The 18,190-nt window shown below is 42.2% G+C and overlaps 1 protein-coding gene across 1 annotated transcript in view; it reads left to right on the top strand.

Annotated features, from left to right (window-relative positions):
• LOC121148039 (LIM zinc-binding domain-containing Nebulette-like) overlaps nt 1-18,190 on the top strand; it is a 194,551-nt gene that overhangs the window by 120,535 nt on the left and 55,826 nt on the right. Inside the window, exon 3 of the mRNA XM_040968017.1 lies at nt 11,963-12,047. Within this exon, the coding sequence (XP_040823951.1) occupies nt 11,963-12,047 (85 nt within the window). The remainder of the gene's footprint in view (nt 1-11,962; nt 12,048-18,190) is intronic.

Raw genomic sequence — 18,190 nt, 5'->3', positions numbered from 1 at the left:
CTACTTATGTTTACTATTTCAAAAATCAAAAAACCTTATCGCATTCACATTTATGAAGTTATTAAAGTTTCATGTGCCTTGCCTATAGATTGGGACTGCAAAATTATATCTTACAACAGTAGCATGGAGAGTACAAGGTTACAAATAACCTTCATTGTAGCATCAGACACGTGGTTCAACTCTATTAAGAAGCAAATGGAAGTTTTTAGTCCACCTTTCCAATCTGGAGTGAAGTGTTACATCACTAATGCAACTTTATTTTCTTTGGCAACTCTTTTATGTTCAAGCCCTCATTCTAGCTTGAGAACTTGGTAAGTTTCTAGAACACGATTTTTATGTACATCATGCAGTGTGTGCTACCCTGGGGTATAGCTAAGTTACTGGGAGTTTTTGTACGGTCTCAGATGTTGTAGGAGGCAGTGTTTTGGTTTTCTTGCCTGGTTCTCAGTGCTCGATTTACATAGGTCGTGGCTAAGCTGTCCTTCTCCCTCCCCTCCCCCTCCCCCCCCCCCCCCCCCCCCCCCCGCGCCTCCCAGCTTTTTGTGTTAGTGGCTCTGAATCTTGCCTCGGACTGTGAATTGGACCATCACTAGACTGCATGCACTGGGCCCTACAGGCACAGCTTCTCTGGGCTATAGGTGGCCTTTTTGCCTGGACATGGTGTGGGTATCTAAGCCATGCCTTGGGGTGCACAGTCTCCCTCTCTCCAATCTCTTATTGCTTTTCTTTAACTTAGTCTGAGCAATTTTTCTCTCAGATGCAGTTTCCACATGATATTTTTTTTTTCCTCTTGAGGGCACCTGATACATTCTCCTGAATGGCTTTAGCTGTAGGAAACACCAAAGAGGGACTTGTTTTATCATAATCGTGGGCTGTGACAGGAGCACCTGCTTGAGCAAGGATCTGGGGAAATGGAAAGGGGAGACATGGGGAGGAACGATGTTGGTTTAGGCTGAGCGTAACTGCTCTAAAATATTTAGGAACAGAAGTATTTTAGACTTTGGTTTATTGGCATAGACTTTATACATCGAATATTCCAAATCCAAAAATCTGAAATGCTTCCAATTCCAGAACATTTTCAGTGTGATGTGCACTTGTATTTTGAAAGACCTCCACAGCCAAAAGAAGTATCCCACGTGTCAGTGTATTCCTGGTGGTGCTTCTTGCATCTTTCTGTTCAGTCTGTGCTTTATAAACTGTGGATTGAACTCCATATTGCAGGAGGATATTGACTTAGTGGTTCAAGGGCAACATTTTAAAAACATGAGGGCCACTGTAGGCATCTGAGGAATGAACCAGTGGGTTGAAGTGCTCTCTCTCAATTTGTTTTTTTAAGGAATAAACTAGAAAAAATGGAAAATGTTTTAGGGCATCACACAAAACAAGCCTAGGTATTCTTTTGAAGCTTTCATTGTACACTTGTCATTGTGTATACTGAATTGTAAGTTAACAAGCTTTTCTTACTGTGGGATATATTCAATTCAAAAATGCCATTTTCGGTCATTTCCAGTTCTCATTGAATTTACTATGTTGTTTGAATTTTATGTTGAGTAAAAATAATTGTTGTTGGAGTTTCTTATTGCTATAAATCCCTAGGTTGATTTTTTAAAAATATGGAGCAAATGGTTGTAGCTTCGAATCCCTGCAGCACTGAGGGAGGTTGTAGGCAGAGTGGAAAATTATCTTCCTTCTGATGCTGTAACTCTGCAGGCAAGTGTATTCTTGCTCTAAAAGCTTTCCGCAGCTCTTCTGTCCTTGTATTCAATATTCTCCCAAGGCGGTGTCTTGTAAGGATTTTTGGTTCTTCTCCTATACATCTAGATTATCCTTTAAAGGTGAAGGTGTGAACAGTTCTTTGCTACCTTTCTTGTTTTTGAGCATCCCATTAGCTTCCATCTCATAGTATCTGTTTATTCCTTTGCTCCTCAATATGGGACTTTGTTTCTTTTTTGCTTCGTTTTATCTGGAAAACCACTAATTACCTCATTTTTTTCCCATTACTGTCTCTGAATTGGCTGTCTTATTACAATTACCATGTACTTAAAATTTTTGCTGTAAATATCTGACACTGAGTAAAATTCACTGTTTTTTGAGTATGACTCTCAGATTTGGCAAATGTTTACATATAGTCAAGTGAGCAGCAGTGCCGTTGGCAGGTCATCATTCCAGACGCTCTCAGTCTGTAAGCAACCCCATGCCCTTCCTTACTGACAGCCCATGCGAGCCACTCATTTCAACAAGCTTCATTTTTAAGTTTTCCGGTAGCTGTTTGGTGTTTTTTTTTTTTAAATTTCTATTTTTCTTCACAATCTGTTCTTTGTTGATTTGATTTGATCCTGAAAAATTAACAAACACTGAATCTGCAAATATCAAATAAGTAGATTGTGTGGGTTGCAGGGAGATTTATTCTGTGGCTCAGGGTTGTTGGCAGCACTTGCTGGGTGCTGTGTTGAGGAGAATGTTGTGTCTTTTTTATAGAAAGACTGGTATGATTTGCAGAGGTAGCATATGGGCTAAGTATAGACCACTGCTTCAGCTGTGGTGCTGCTTCTTCTTAGTTTCTTACTATGTATTTGGCTGATTTTTTTGGCCATAATTTTATGCATATAATTATAAAACTTTTATGGAAAATGTATAGCTGAATGTAATATGATGTTTTTCATTTATACACAGATGTTTTCTTTAAAAACCAAATTATTGTGTGATTTTCTTCTGCCTTTAACCTTTGAATTATGTTTACTGATGTCGCACACTCAGGAGAGGTGATGTACTTATTCTTCAGCTGGGGAATACTGTGTGACCTATGTGACCGTTCCTATGTTTCTGATGTTCTGTTTGCTTGTAATCTTTGTTTCCAATGCCTTTCAGACAATGGCAGTGTCTTGGATACACAAGTACTTGGCTATCATCAGCAGTGCCACAAATCACAAGGCTGCTGTGTGTCATATACTTCCTTGTTTGTTTATTTCTGTGATCAATATCAGCAACAGCATTGGGAAGAGTCTCCTCTGCTAGCTTGTATTTTTTTTAACATACCACGTAGGTGTGTGTGTCTGTCTGTGTTAATTTCTCACCTCTTCAACCTTAATTCAAAATGTAGGTGACACATTCCAATAGCTGATAAGCATTTCCTAGTGCTGTAGGTCAGGTTTGCTGTGTAGTCTCCTTTGATGATGTCTTTTGTTATAAATACAGGAGAGGAGTTACAATGGAGTCCTGCTGAGGGAGTAAATCAATAGGTGGCAAGTGGTGTGACCCTTAGCTCAGGAAAGAGAATTTGGTAAATTGTTAGGTTATTGACTGCCCTTCGGAGAGCCAGGGGTCTGGATTTTGTAACTCTTTTCAGCTGAGGTTTGTCTTGCTTGTATGAGAGGCCTGCATTATCATAATCCATTTTTCGCTTTTATGTAATCTATCAGCGACTCTCATAAGCCTCCATTCTGAAGGCCAGTCCCCATTTACTTGCTCTAAGTCACTGTCTCTCTCTCTCTCTTTTTTTCCCCCAAATCATAAAATTGATGTTTTGCAAGTAGTGGCATTCTGTGTGAGTTGTTTATGGAAGTGCTGCAGGGAGGAAGACGAATGGTAGAATTAAGAATGAGATGATGGCTGGGGAAGGAAATTCATGAATAGACAGGGCATCAATATCAGAGCAAGACATGTGAAGGGAGTGTGTTAAACTGCAAGATGCTGAAAGAATGTCAGCATTGCATTCATCATGTTTCTCTGACTTGTGTTGAGCAGTGCAAATGAGACATGAACTTTTTTTTTTTTTTACTTAAGTAGTGTATTAGTTACAAGAAGCTCACATTGACCCTAAACTTTTGAAAGAGGTGTTATCTTAAAATGCCCCTGCCTGTGGAATGGTGATTCCCGTATCAGAACTGTATCTGGAACATCAGTGAAAACATTAGGAGTTGGTGATGTACTCCTGTTGTCATCACAGCCTCCACACATTTGACGTGAACATTTGTGTGTTGACGTAAATAACATGTCTGAAGAGGTATCCAAAATGCTTTTTCTTCTTTTTTCTGGGATATGATTGATAGTCATGAAATTTTCCAGGAACTTTTGCTTAGGGGGGAAGCTTGCACGTTTTCTCCTACAATATGTCATTTTTTTTTTTTTTTCTGATTCTTAAGCTGATGGACAAAATCAAGTACAATGAAAGTCTGTTTTAAGATATCCTTTCCAGGAATGAAATACAAGTGAAGAATGGTGTTGGAAGTGAGTGCCTGCTCTACCTTGTCAAATTGAGAGAGGAAAGCCAGGCACTCTGCTCTTTGGGGTACGAGTGGGAATAGAGACCAAGTGGGAGGAGGAAGAGCGACCAGGCAGGTGGGGCTGAGGGAATGTTTACTAAGGCAAGGCCCGGCTGTTTGCCATTCCTCCTGCGGCAGTTTGGAGCTGGCTCCAGTTCAGGTTTTCTAGGCATTGGAGGAGGTCTTCCTTAAACAAATCTGTTTCAATTTTCATCTTTTTTTGGAGACACAGTGCCACATAGACATGAAATCTGGGCGCAGCTGCTTTTTTACACTCCTGCCCTAGACCTCCATCTTTTGCAGATAGCTCGGATTCTGGTCCCCTGGCTTCTCTGGTCCTCATTATTGTGCATGGGCCTGTGGCTTTTAGAGTCCTTGGAGACTTTTCTCTGCTGAGCATGGGCTGCCCCTGCTCTGTGTTTTGCCTTCTCCGCAGGTAGTTCTGTTGCGTGTAGTTTTATCACAGTCTGCTTTGTTGCCATTCTCTTTCTTGCTTGCTCTTCTCAGCTGGGCTTGTCTGTAAGTTCCCAGCCCAGCTTCACATGGCTGCCTGCCCCTCTGTGCCAGGGCTCAGATGCAGGCATTGGCAGTGAAGTTAGGGTACATGGCACAGGATTCAGGAGCACACCCTTGAAGGGTCATCTCATCCCATGTGCGCACACTACCTTCTAGGTTTTCTTTAGTTTTTGAAAGAATTTTTAAAATGTATTGATTTGAGAGGTGGGGAGACAGGAAGTGAGGAGAGGCTCCCACCCACTGACTCATTTCTTAGACACCTGTAATGGGGCACATCCTGGAACCCAGGTCTCCCAGAGTGGCAGAACTACTTGAGCCATCTCTGATCTTGTTATGGTCTGTGTTAACAGGAATCTGGAGTCAGGTACTAAATGTAGGTGCTTGGACATAGGACCCATATGTCACAACAGGCCTTCTAGCTTTTTTTTTTCTTTAGATTTACTTATTTGAAAATCAGAGTTATAGAGAAAGGGAGATGTAAATAGAGAGAAGGAATGAGGGAAGAGCAAGAGAGATCTTTCATCTGCTGGTTTATTCCCAGATACCTTCTGCAGTCAGGACTGGGCCAGGCTGAAGCCAGGAACCAAGAATGGATAGCATGGGGCAGGCATCTGGGCAATCTTTCTCTGCATTTCCTAGGCTGTTAATAGGGAACTGGGTTGGAAGTGGAGCAGCTGGGACATGAACCGTTGCCCATATAGGATCCTGGCTTCGCAGGGGTGGCTTAAATTACTATGCCAAAATACTAGCCCCATGCTTCCTAATTTCTCAGCCAGATGCCTACACTGCATCCTGCTGTCTCCTCTACCTGGGAGCTGTTGGGAACAGGCTGATGGACACCAGTACACATGGATGTCCTACTCCATGTGAAGGACTTGGAAGAAGCTCTTGGCTTCTGGCTTCAGCCTGGCCCAGTCCTGGCTGCGGAAGGCATCTGGGGGTAAACAGTGGCTCATGGACGGGCCTGTTTCCATCTGTCAGAAATCCTGTTTGATTTGCAAGTGTTGTGATAACACAGTTGGAATATCACTGTGGTCACAAACTCAATATTTCCTATGGGGGCTGTATTTATTTTGTCTTTGCTTGCTTGACCATTCAATGATAAATGGGAGAGGGATGTTGAAATCTTCCACCATGTTAGTGGATATGTCACCTTTGCCCCTGTATCAGCATTCTATTCCCTCTCCATGCTTCTCTCCCTTTCTTGTTCACATTCTATGTGTGTGTGTGTGTGTATGTGCACACACACATACACACACCAGGTTTTTAGGCTACTCTTATGTACTTTTACACTTATACTTTTTTGATTAGTTGAGTACATATCACTGTGTAGTGTCTCTATTTTCTACACCTTTCTTTTTAAAAAAGTATGTTTTCTCATATTAGTTTAGCTATTTTACACTGAATTAAAAATATGCCAGTGTTGGTCTTTTAACTGGTATGTGTTGCCCATTCACATTTTTATGATTATTGAGTTGTTTCTCCCAACTGTGATTTCTGTTTCTCCCATTTATTGTGTGCTGCCTTTTCATGCTCATTTCTTTCTTTACTGTGTTGAATTAGATTTTTGACTTTCAAAAAATTTGATTGTTCTCTGCTTTTTAGGATTTGAATTCATATAGTATATTTTCATTCTCTGTGGCTATCCTTGAGATTTTATGATGTGTATTTCATCAGTGTCTACAATCTGATAATATCCTTTCTTATGAAGAATACTTCAATTTTTGTACCACTCTTTCAGCTTGTCCAATATTTTAGTTGTATTTAGAAATCTAGGATGGTAGACATTATCACTGTTTTGCATAATGTGTGTGTAGATGGCCACGTGCATAAACACATTGCCTTTTTTCTTTGCTTTCCATTCATTTTGCTTGCCTTGGAATCAAGTCCTTCTTCATATCTAATATAAGTAGTATCATAACTGATCTCATGATGGTGATTATTCTCAGGGTCTGTTTGCTGAAAAGGGTTTTTTTGTTTGTTTGTTTCCATTCTTCACAGATAATTTTGAAGACTATGAAGCAATGGCTGTTACAAGTGGAGTTGTCCATTGGCTCTCTACATTGGGTGTGACAGTAGTTAAGTAAAGAGAACCAGAGAGGGTGGTCCTTAGTGCCCACGAGCAGGAAGATTGAGGCAAGAGTGACAGACCACATGAGTGGCAAAAATAGGGGTGGAGTAAGGCAATTTTTTTTACTTCTCCAGGAGTTGAGAACAAAACATAGATTAGAAATTCATCACGAAGGGGGCTGGTGTTACAGGGATGCTGGATAATGCAGCACGTGCGATGTGGGCATCCCATGTGGGAAGCTCTGGTTTGAGTTTCACCTGCTCTGCTTCTGATCCAGTTTGCTGCTAATGCCAAATCCTCAGGGCCCTGCTACTCATGGAGTGGAACCTGAGTGGCATTCCTGGTTCCTGGCTCAGCCTGACCCAGCCCTGGCTGTTAGTGCCATTTGGGCAGTATATGAGCAGGTAGATCTCCCTCTGCCTCTTAACCCATCTCTGTCACTCTGCTTTTCTAATACATGAATTTTTTAAAAAAGAATTTGTTAGAGAGAGCTAGAAATCTAGAAATCAGCAATTTCCCATAATGAGATAGGTTTATTTTTATTATGTAATGTTTCTCAGCCTTACTGCTTTTGACATTTTGGACAGGATAACTGCCAGGGAGGCGTAGCATCCTTGATGTCTGCCCACCCATTGCCAATAGTGACCACCTTCCTTCTCCCCTCTCCCATGTGTGACAACCAAAAACGTCTCCAGACATTACTGTAATAATATGCAGGCTTGACAATATACAAAATCATAACAATTTTGGCTGTATTAGGTGTACAGTAGATGTACAGTAGATTCTGTTGAAGTTCTTCCCTGTGATTCCAGCAGCGATCTGAAGGAAGAGCAAACAGGACTTTCTCTCCCTGTTTAATAAATGCAGGTGCTGAGGACAGAGACTAAGTCACTGTAGCAAAGCGAAGTGTAAGTAGTATACTACTAGTTATCATAATAATAGTAGTAAGTACTTGTTGTAATTAGTGATAACTGTTTGTTGAGTGTCTGCTCTGAGCTGGGCACTGATTTACATATTAATTTTGTAACAAGCCTAAGAAGTGCTATCTTTATTTTATACATGAGGAAATTGAGGTCAGAGAATTTAAGAAACCTATCTTACGACTCAGAGCAGGTAGAGGGAAGAACCAGGTATTCCAGGTCGTAAGCACTGGGCTCTGGGGGCCAGGGAGTCCCCTGGATTCTCTTTCCTCTCCAGTAGGGTTCTTATTTTCACCTCCAGTGAAGCTTCTGTTTGCTTTCACAGACATCCACAGCCTGATTAGGATGGTCCAGTAGTTTGTGTATAGCTTTCTGTTTTTATCAGCTGAATCTTATGGGTGACTTTGGAGTCATTTTTCTGTGATCTGACTTTGGTCTTCCAGATAAGTCTTCCATTATTCACTTGATTTTTCTTATTTGTAAGATAGCATTTCATGGAAAGCTGGATGCTTGCAGCTCTTAGCCCACTCAAGATACATAGACATAGGGCCTGGCGCAGTGGCGCAAGTGGTTAAGGTCCTCGCCTTGCATGCCCGGGATCCCATATGGGCGCCGATTCTATCCCGGCAGCCCTGCTTCCCTTCCAGCTCCCTGCCTGTGGCCTGGGAAAGCAGTCGAGGATGGCCCAAAGCTTTGGGACCCTGCACCCGCGTGGGAGACCCAGAAGAAGAGTCTCCTGGCTCCGGATCGGCATAGCATTGGCCGTTGCGTTCACTTGGGGAGTGAATCATCGGACGGAAGATCTTCCTCTCTGTCTCTCCTCTCTGTATATCCGCCTTTCCAATAAGAAAATAATAAAAAATAAATCTTAAAAAAAAAGATACATAGACTTCATTCAGTTCCTGCATACTTCTGCCACCAGGAGGTCAAGTCTGTTTATGATGCTTAGACATTTCACTGTTTCCCCAACTCTCAAGCAGCTCTGAATGTATTCTCTGTCATATCTTCACAATTATGGTTTATTTTCTAGGAAATTTAATAGTGTGTCAATTCATCTACCCTTTAGCTTGGTGTTTTTTAAAGCTTGTTTTCTTGTTCTCCTTGAGCCTGCATTTCTCATGCTGCCATGCCTTCTGTTCCACCTCCTGGCTCTTAATAAAGAGCAGGAAGAAATGCCCTATCTCCCCTAGGCTACGAAGAAATTCTCTTCTTTCTAGGATTTCTATTCAGGACATGTATTTTAGGAAGACTTTTTCTAACCTGTCAGTATATTTGAAAAGAGCTGCAATTAACTGTATGATACCACCAGTCGGCTTCAAAGTGTTTTTATATTCTCTGTTCCTGTGATTCCGTGAGGGATTGCTAGACCCTCAGTTTGCTTCCATACCTCGTTTTCTGCTTCTGGCTCTTTGCTCTTTCCCTTTTGTAGGAAGAATGAGGTAGTGGTTGGGTAGGAGTTGCCCTCAGAGTAGAATATTGTTGGATTGGTTCAGGGTTGGGGAACGTCCAATCCTGCAGGTCATATAAGGCCCATGAAATCATTTGGTCTGTCTCTGCTGAGGCAATTGAAGGTGGACTAGACAGCCAATAAATTTATAGTAGGCTAACTTTTAAGTTGATCATTTGTATAGCCCACCCAGGGTGCTTTAAATACCTCAGTAACTATTGGCAGAAAAAGAGTTCCCCACCTCTGGTTTGGATGGACATTCCCAGAGGGGCATGCTGGTGAGAAATCACCAGTTCATTAGGTTTCTCCAGATGTTGTAGTTATTTAAAACATGACGCAGTGTGAGCAGCCGTCTCTGTGATTATACTCATTTCATCCGAATCTTGTGTCTCCAGCTCAGTAGGCCATTTCCACTTTCCTCGACAGGCACTGTTTTTTCTCTTTTGTAGACCATGTTCTCTTGAATGTTACCAGCTCTGAATATAACACGGTCTCCCAAAGCCTCAAGTTCTAATTCATTTTCATCCTGTTGATCCTTGAAGTTTCAGATATGCATTTGTTCTTTTCCCTTAGCACTTATTATTTTGGCTATGAGTCTTAAATTGAACTTTTTGGGGGAACTACATGAAAACTTTGGGTAATTTCTTGCTGCTATGCACGTTTGGAGAAAGTTATGTGTAGATTATCCCACTGCTACAAAGTCATTATATTTCAGGATTGGAAAAGGATATTGGAGAAAGTGTAAAGCATTGGCATCTGTTGATAGTTCTGACATAATTGCAAGTTGGCTCAGTCTGCGAGTAAGTTTGCTGTTTTGGTCATCAGGTTCTCAGAACACATTCTCAAAAATCAGCAGTATCATCTCCAGTTCTTTTTTGAGCACTACTCTCTTTCCAAATAGAACTTAGGATGAGATGCCAAGAACAAACGTGTAAAATGGTGTTGTTTTACAGGCATGTATTTTATAGGCTCAAATCTATCATTCTTTCTCATTGTGAAGTTGAATGGTGAGACTAATTAGATGATTTCCATACTTCAAATTGAGAGGCTTGGGTGGGAAGTAGAGCTTTATTAGTATCTAAATAGAAGTCATTTTTGCCTTGTGCAGAGGAAATTTGTGCAGACTCCCAGTCTCAGGATCTTCTTTAATTAAACAGTAAAGGGGTTGGCATTGTTAAACCTCTGCCTGTGACATCAGCATCTCATACAAGTGCTGGTTTGAGACTGGCTACTCCACTTCTGACCAAGCTCTCTGTCAATGTGCCTGGCAAAGCAGCAGAAGATGGCCAAAGTGCTTGGACCCCTGCCACCCACATGGGATACCTAGATGAAATTAAATTCCAGGCGGCTGACTTCAGCCTGGCCCAGCACCAGGTTGTAGCCATTTGGAGAGCCTATGTATGAAAGCTCTTTCTCTTTTCATTCTTTCTCCCTGCCTCTCTCTTAGTCTCCCCTCTCTGTAACTCTGCATTTTAAATAAACGAATTTTTAAAAATGGAATTAAAATTTTAATTAAGCATAAGTAGCAGGGAGAATGCATCTCACCAAGTGTGTCCTCAAACTGATTTAATGTGTAGATGGAAAGATGCCATGACTAGCAAGAGCCTTGGGACGGGAAAGGAAAGTACTTCCAAGCTCCATCATAACAAAAATCTGGAAAGTCAGGAGAGTTTCCTATGGCAAGAGGCATCAAGGGTAAATTACTTTGGGAAGTGGGGTGGAAGGCAGAATGGGGTTTTAGGTAAGGGGAACAGTGTTCCTGGAGCCGTGGGAAAGAGAAGGGTAAATCCTGGGATTGAAGTGGCCCCAGGCCCAAAGCATGGCATGAGAGTATAGTGTGTGCAGAGAGCTGGGCACAGGGACTTTGGGAGGCAGATGTCAGGGACTTCTAGTCTAAGAACAGTGGGCAGCCACTGACAGGGTTTACTTGGTATTTTCAAATATTTGCTATGACAGTTGGGAGTGGGAGGGCAAAAATTAGTTACCTGAGAGATAAATGGCCCATTATAAGGAAGTAACGTGGGAGGGGCATGTCTGTATTCATGTGTAAATGGAATTGAGGCATACTGAGAAGACAGGATCAATAGACTTGGTGATTAATGAATGGATTGATTGAATGTATGAGGAATGTAGATTGTATACCAGTATCTGACATGGATACCTGTGCACTAGCCAATGACAATGAGGATAAAGGGGAGGGATCAGGGCTCTGAGGGACTACGGAAGAGGGAGAATCCATGCTGGAGGATGTTTCAAGATGGAGGGAGGGCCAAGCAAGAAGAAGACTGAAAAAAGTCTGTGTGTGCAAGAAGTGTTTATAAAGCTGGGAAGAGAAACTACTGGAAAATTAGCTGGAAGTCAGACACAGAATTGAGGATGGAGCTGGAAGAGAGCTGGGCAGGAGCAATGAGCTTAGGCCAGTTCAGAATAAAGTTGGGCTGAAGGTAGAAGGTACATCTGTTGCAAAGGTTGGGCTGGTATAGGGAGGGGCACTTGGAAGTATTGAGAGCCCTGAACAGGCCTGAGTGTCCACAGGATGTGGTCAATAGGACAGAGTCTGGGTCGACATTTTGAGGGCAGAGTGGGGACAACTGAGTTGTAGTCATGAGGATCTGTGAGGATTCCCAGTAATGACAGAGAGATGGCCCCAGTGACACAGAGTGACACAGGGAGGGTAAAATGGTGGGTGTTAAAGCACTGCTTTGTAGTATTGAATTATGTTCTTTTTAAAACCCTCTCTCTGCAGACACTACCCAAAGCAGTCCTTCACGACGGTGGCAGACACACCTGAAAATCTACGTCTGAAGCAGCAGAGTGAACTGCAGAGCCAGGTAGTTTCTAGAAGGCCTGTACCATTGCATTTTTGCTGAAAATTAATTAGAAGTCTGTTCTTCTGAGATTGTTGCCATCATGCTGTTTACGAGCGTCTCTAGCCCCCAAGAAACCTCCAGGCAGATCCGTGGGGAGTTCCAGGTGAAGGTGTTGAACAGTTTGTTTCTACTCCTGGTATGCCTGGATATCCTCAGAAGTGCTGTGCATGTGGAACTAGGGCAAGTGAGTGAGTTCTGGTCAGAGTGTTTCCCAACAACTCTGATGTATTTGGTCCTAAATATTTAAAAACATTGGATAAATAGCTTTTCCACACCACATATGTAGGGAAGAAGCCAGGTGTCAGTTTGACCCAGTTGCAATGTGAGTGGGGCTCACACCCTGTCTGTGCATCTCACACCAGCCTCTAGCTGTGTTGGCAGTGCTGTCACTTGATTCATACTTCTCTTATGTATGACACTGACAGCAGGAACAAAGATTAGAACTCCACAGTTGGCTCCCAGTCAACCATTTTTGGATGACAACTTGCCTTCAATATGGTGAAACACATCCATTAAGACTAGAGCTTTGAATGGCGGACACTGCAACAGGGACATTTGATACATCCTGATACCTTAGAGAAAGATGCTGGCAGCTGCATAGCAGCCCTTTGGCCGACAGCATAGGAAGACTGTGTGTGGAGGGAGGAGGTAGGCTGTGTTGCAGGCTGCCGTGGCCTTTTCATTGGTTTGGCCCAGGACTGTCTCCCCTGATTCTTTGTGTTTTTGTAGAGTGAGGCAGCATGTGTCTTCTGCCTGCTTTGAGGGTAACAACAAGTGTCCAATGAGGCAGGTGGGTGGGAAAGCATTTTGAATAGTTAAAAAATTGTGTGCTAGTGAAGATTGCTGCTGTTCACAGTGATGGTGAGGATGACGGTGGCTGTACGGGTGGTAACAGTCCCTGAGAATCCCTTGATGGTTGCAGCAGTCCCTGAGAATCGTGTGAAAAAGGAGGAGAGCAGAATTTGTGCAAGGAGGAGTCATCCAGCTAATGGCCTTTGAAAGTGTGTCTGCAGTTCTTCCTAATGAGAGTCATCAGCTGCTAGTCACTCTGGATCGAATGATTTCCCAGTAATGTGCTTTACCTAATTGCATAGGAGATTGTGATTCCCTCCATTCTCTTTCTGGGGGGCTTGAGACCACTTCTCAGTCCATTTAATGAGAGGAAGTAGAACTCGATGCAGAATTTATTGCTGATTGATGATGCTGCGAAGACTTGGTTAGGAGCTGGTTTCTTAGTTTGTGTGAAATCCCAGTGTTTATGTGCTAAGCCTTGAGTTCCAAAGGTTGGGTACTGTCCAGAGAGAGACAGTGTTACAGAGAGCAGCGTGCACACCCGTGCTTACTCACTCACATCACCGTGGTGCCAAGATTCAGTTCCAGTGTGTGCGGATCCAATAGCTTTCTTCTCATCAAGTTAGCAGTAATCAGAGAATCCAGGAGAAATGCTCAGAGCACTTTAAAAAATAGAGCTAAGGCTAGCAATCAAATACTTGTTTCCTGCCTGTCACATGCCAGGGCCCTGTGCAAGAGGATTTGTAATTTGCTGATCTTGCCTTCACAGAGTTTCTAGGGTGCCTGGGAAAGAGGCCTCACACGCAGCATGGCTGTGTTTGGTCAGCCAGGGAAGGCTCTTGTGTGAGTTGGACTGCATTGTGCCTTGTGCTAGGCCTGAGTTTTACATGGAACCACTAGGGCTGAGAAGAATCCGGGATCAATTCTGTCACCTTCCTTTTGCAGGATGCCCTCCCTCAAGGGAGTAGTCATGGGTGTCCTCAGTGTGCCCTAGGAGCAAGCCCTGGTCATTTTTTTTTTGCCACATACTTGCTTTGGAAATGCAAAGGGGAAAAAAAGGAGGTTGCAGTTTTATGAAATGCTGATTTCAATCTCCCTCAGGTGGCAAGCTGCAAGCTTCAGGAAGCAGGAAATATACACAGTTATAGACTGGTGGGACGAGTGCTAATAAAGATATGTATAAATGGTACTGGGATCTTCAAGCAGTGGTCAGGGAAGATATCATGCTTTTTTAATTTTAAAATATTTTGCTGAAATATGATCAGACATATAAAGAAAAATGCGGGCCTTTATCAGGCAGACAGTGTAGGGAAATTTAAGTTAATTCATGAAGTGTGTGTTGATTGCCTAGTGCATATAAAGAATTGTGCTAGACATTTGGGCTGTAAAGACATCATAATCATCATAAAAGGCCTTGTTGTATTCCAGGCATGTCATCTTGTCATTTTACATGTATCATTTCATGAAATCTCAAACAACTTTGTGAGACAGGTACTTATCATTCTCCATACTTTAGAGAACTTTAAGTGCCTTGTTGTTGTGTTGCTGGTATAGAGTCAATGTGTGCATCAGACTTCTATGTGTGCATCCTCAGTGTCCACATTCCTCACTGGTGCCCTGGCTCCTTTACTCAGACAGCTCTAGCAAAGATCTCAAGCACATTATTGCAACACAGTGGATAATGCAATAAATGTATAAGTAGGATTTTTTGCATCCTATAGTGGAGGTGAGAAGGAGTCAATGAAGTAAAAACACTTCTGTAAAAGAACTTTTATTTTTGCAGAAGCATGGCGAGATATCCTAATGCTCAGTAATGGTATTTAATTGAATTACAATTTACTCAGTTCTGCAACAGAGCATTCCCTTAGAGTGATGATATCTGGAATTCTGAACAAGCTCAACAATCTTGATGGAAGATTGACTGTTAATATATTATGTATTGATTTTGGTAATTGGTGATGCTACATAAATCAAAGATGCTCATAGCACCAAGTCTTCAAATTCTGAAATCTTTTAGAATTGTTTGGTTAAAACTAGTTCATTAGCCTACCAAATGAGCAAAAATGAAGGAAAAGTCTAAATTAATTTTCACTTGAATCTATTAATGTATTTAAAGCTATACATTGTAATCTCTTTCCCCCCTTTTTTTTGTATTAGCCTACATTCCTCTCTTGAGAGGAGATAAATGTAGCCAATATTTGAAAACTAAATGCTAAAGCTGCCAGGCTTTTTAAGAATATGTATTAGGTCTCTAACTGTCACAATAAAAGGACATGAGAGGGCTCATTATGATGCTGGTTCTGGCTAATCCTCTGTTTGTAGAGCTGGCATTCCATATGTGCACCGGATCTGGTCATAAGAACTCCACTTCAAATATGGCTCTCTGTTTATGGCCTGGGAAAGCAGTGGACAATGGCCCAAAGCCTTGGGACTCTGCACTTATGTGGAAGACATTGAAGAAGCTCCTGAGCTCCATCTTTGGACTGGCCCAGCTTTGGCCACTGCAGTTGTTTGGGGAGTCAACCAGTGGATGGAACACATCTCTCTCTCTCTCTCTCAAACTCTGTGACTCTTTCAAGTAAAAAAAAAATCTTTATATATATATATATATATATATATATATATATATAAAGATATATATGTATATGTATATATATAGATAGGTAGATAGGTAGAGAGAGAGAGAACATGAGAGTGAACAAGTAAACCTGGAGTTTGTGATTCAGAACTGATGCTAGCACATGCTTTGCAGGTGTTCTCCAGCTTGTAAATAATTGCTAAGTGTCCACTTGGCCAACCACTGACCTTGATGGCTGTGGACATAAGAGAAGGAGTTGCTCTTTCATCATCACTGCTTCCCTTTTTATTACACATCACAGGCTAAGCTGCATCATAGGCACAGCATCGATGGTGTTGAGGAGCTCCCTGTGGCCTGTGCAGCCCACTCAACAAGTAGTAGAAGTTAAACTTTCCTTCTAGTGAAATTAGACTCTGTAGTTCACCTAGCATGACATGAGACATTTATTGGCTGTCCTGGCCTGACCCTGGCATCTGGCTGGCACCCTTTACAATTTTATTTATTTATTTATTTACTTGCTTACTTACTTACTGGAAAAGTGAGGCCTGAGTTTCAAAACCCTGACTTGGAAACTGAATTTTTTCAAACAGAAATACTTTGTAAGTTGAAGAATCTCAAAATTTTAATAACCAAAGCTGGATCAAAAGCCATTTAGGAAAGAAACTTCAACCTTACATAGTAGAAGATGTTTCCTTCTGTAGGGTGGGAGGAAAAGCCACAACTGTTTGAAGTACTGTGAGTTAGAAGAATGTAGAGACTTCAAAAGCCATGGAAACGAGTCCTCAAAGGGATTTTGAGAGGAGGCCTTCATCAGAGAGCACACTGGCACTTTGGGGCTGAGGCAGAGTGAGGGCCAACCCCTGGCTTCTCTTTGGCTTCCTATGCTCTGGGCCTTTGGCAATCCTGGGCTTTTATAGGGCTGAGTTTTTTTTTTTTTTTTTTTTTTAAAGACTGCTCAAAAAACAAAGGTACAATGCTAGTTCTGTCCCTACTCCAGTTGATTGACTTAGCTGTTTGCAATCAAGCTGAAAATAATAGGAATTTGGGGCTCACCATGTTCTTAAATGAAGTGTGTATAATTTATAAGTGCTGATAAGATGAAAGATTGAAAATGATTATGGATAGGATACAAATCATTCTGGAACCCTTGATTCCTTTTAACCTTCATTTTTTTTCAGAAATGTAAAAAGCATGGCTCATACAGAATATGATATATGATAGTTATAGGTGAGAAAGTAATGAGTTTTTTTCAAGGTCTTATTTAATTATTTAGTTGCATGGCAGAAGGAGAGAGAAAGAGAGGGAAGGAGGGAGGAAGGGAGGGAGGGAGAGAGAGACAGAGAAAGAGAGAAAGGGATCTTCGATTTGTTGGTTCACTTCACAATAGCCTGACCAGATCTGCCATGTGGGTGACTGGGGCCCAAGTACTTGTGCACTAGTAGGGACTTGGAACAGAAGCGGAAGTGGGAGTTGATCCCAAGTATTCTGATATGAAATGCGCTGGTATCTCAGGTGGAATCCTTTGAGCTATAGTGGCCATCCCTGGTATTGTGACTTTTTATAGAGAACAACAATTGGAGATTGTTGTGGAGGGAATGAAGACACATATTGAATGTAACCCCTGAAACTCAGTAGATAGTGGTGCGGCATGCTGGCCTGTCTTCAGCTTGCTCATGGCACTGTCTGTACCTCCTTATTCTGTGTGCCATCTCCACAGGGTTTCTTTCTGAGTTATCTGTCATCTAATGTTCCAGTAAGGTGTTAAATAAATTACCTAACACCAAACTCCTCTCAGACGGCGGCTACATTGCTGAAGTCTGATTTCCATCAAAGCAACAGATCATGGATTGGGGAGCTTTGTTTACTGTCTGAAGAGTGCAGAGCTACTCCAACAGCGGCATTGTGGTCTGGTGGAACCCAGAGTGGTAAATCAAGTAGGAGGCATGTGACATGGCAACTGCAACAAGACCAGCAGAGAGAGCTCAGTGCGTGTTTGTTATGATTTCAAACCTTTGCTGGGTGTTGGAGTGTGGCTACTCCCTTCTGTAGACACAGACACACACACACACACACACACACACACACACACACACACACACACACACACACACTGGAGCCTCAGGGTACTATGCTGCATGCCACCAGCTCGGGCCCCACTGCCGAGCGTGTATCCCTTTGTCCCACCTTCCTGATCTCAGCCGACTCTGCTCTTTGTGGCATCTTCTTATGTCCCTCCTAGCCGGGTACAGCTTCAGCCTTTGGCATGCAACAGTTGTCTCTGCAAGCATTTTTGTTGTTAATTTTTTGGCCTACTGGTCTTAGACAGACCACCTTTCAAACATGCCTTTTCATTTTCTGTTTTCTTTGAACCTGGTTTTGGCAGCTTACACGTCCCATCTTTTGATTTCTCACCATCTGATGCCGATTTCTGACGCTCTGGTGATGCCTCTTGTTTGCTGCAATCCACACTTTCTCATGTGTGTCCAGGCCAAAGTCCACAGGGACAAGCTGCAGCGTGTTTCCTTTCAAGGTTCTGAGGCAGTGAAGATGATGAGAGATTACGTTTCACATATAGGAAGGGATGAATGTGAGGAAGAACTTCAAAGGAGAAATATTAATACACTTGATGTGGTGCATTTCTTTCAGGGAACACAGCATGCTGAGCAGATGTTAATTCTAACCTTTGCAATTTTGCTAACCTGCATCATTTCCTTTAAGTCAGGTTCTTTCTTTC

The sequence above is a fragment of the Ochotona curzoniae genome, unplaced genomic scaffold (assembly GCF_017591425.1).
Source record: "Ochotona curzoniae isolate NIBS_2020 unplaced genomic scaffold, NIBS_Ocur_1.0 scaffold_4683, whole genome shotgun sequence".
Taxonomy (NCBI): Eukaryota; Metazoa; Chordata; class Mammalia; order Lagomorpha; family Ochotonidae; genus Ochotona; species Ochotona curzoniae.
The sequence above is the reverse complement of the archived record's forward strand: the minus strand, read 5'-3'. Positions and strand labels throughout refer to the sequence as shown.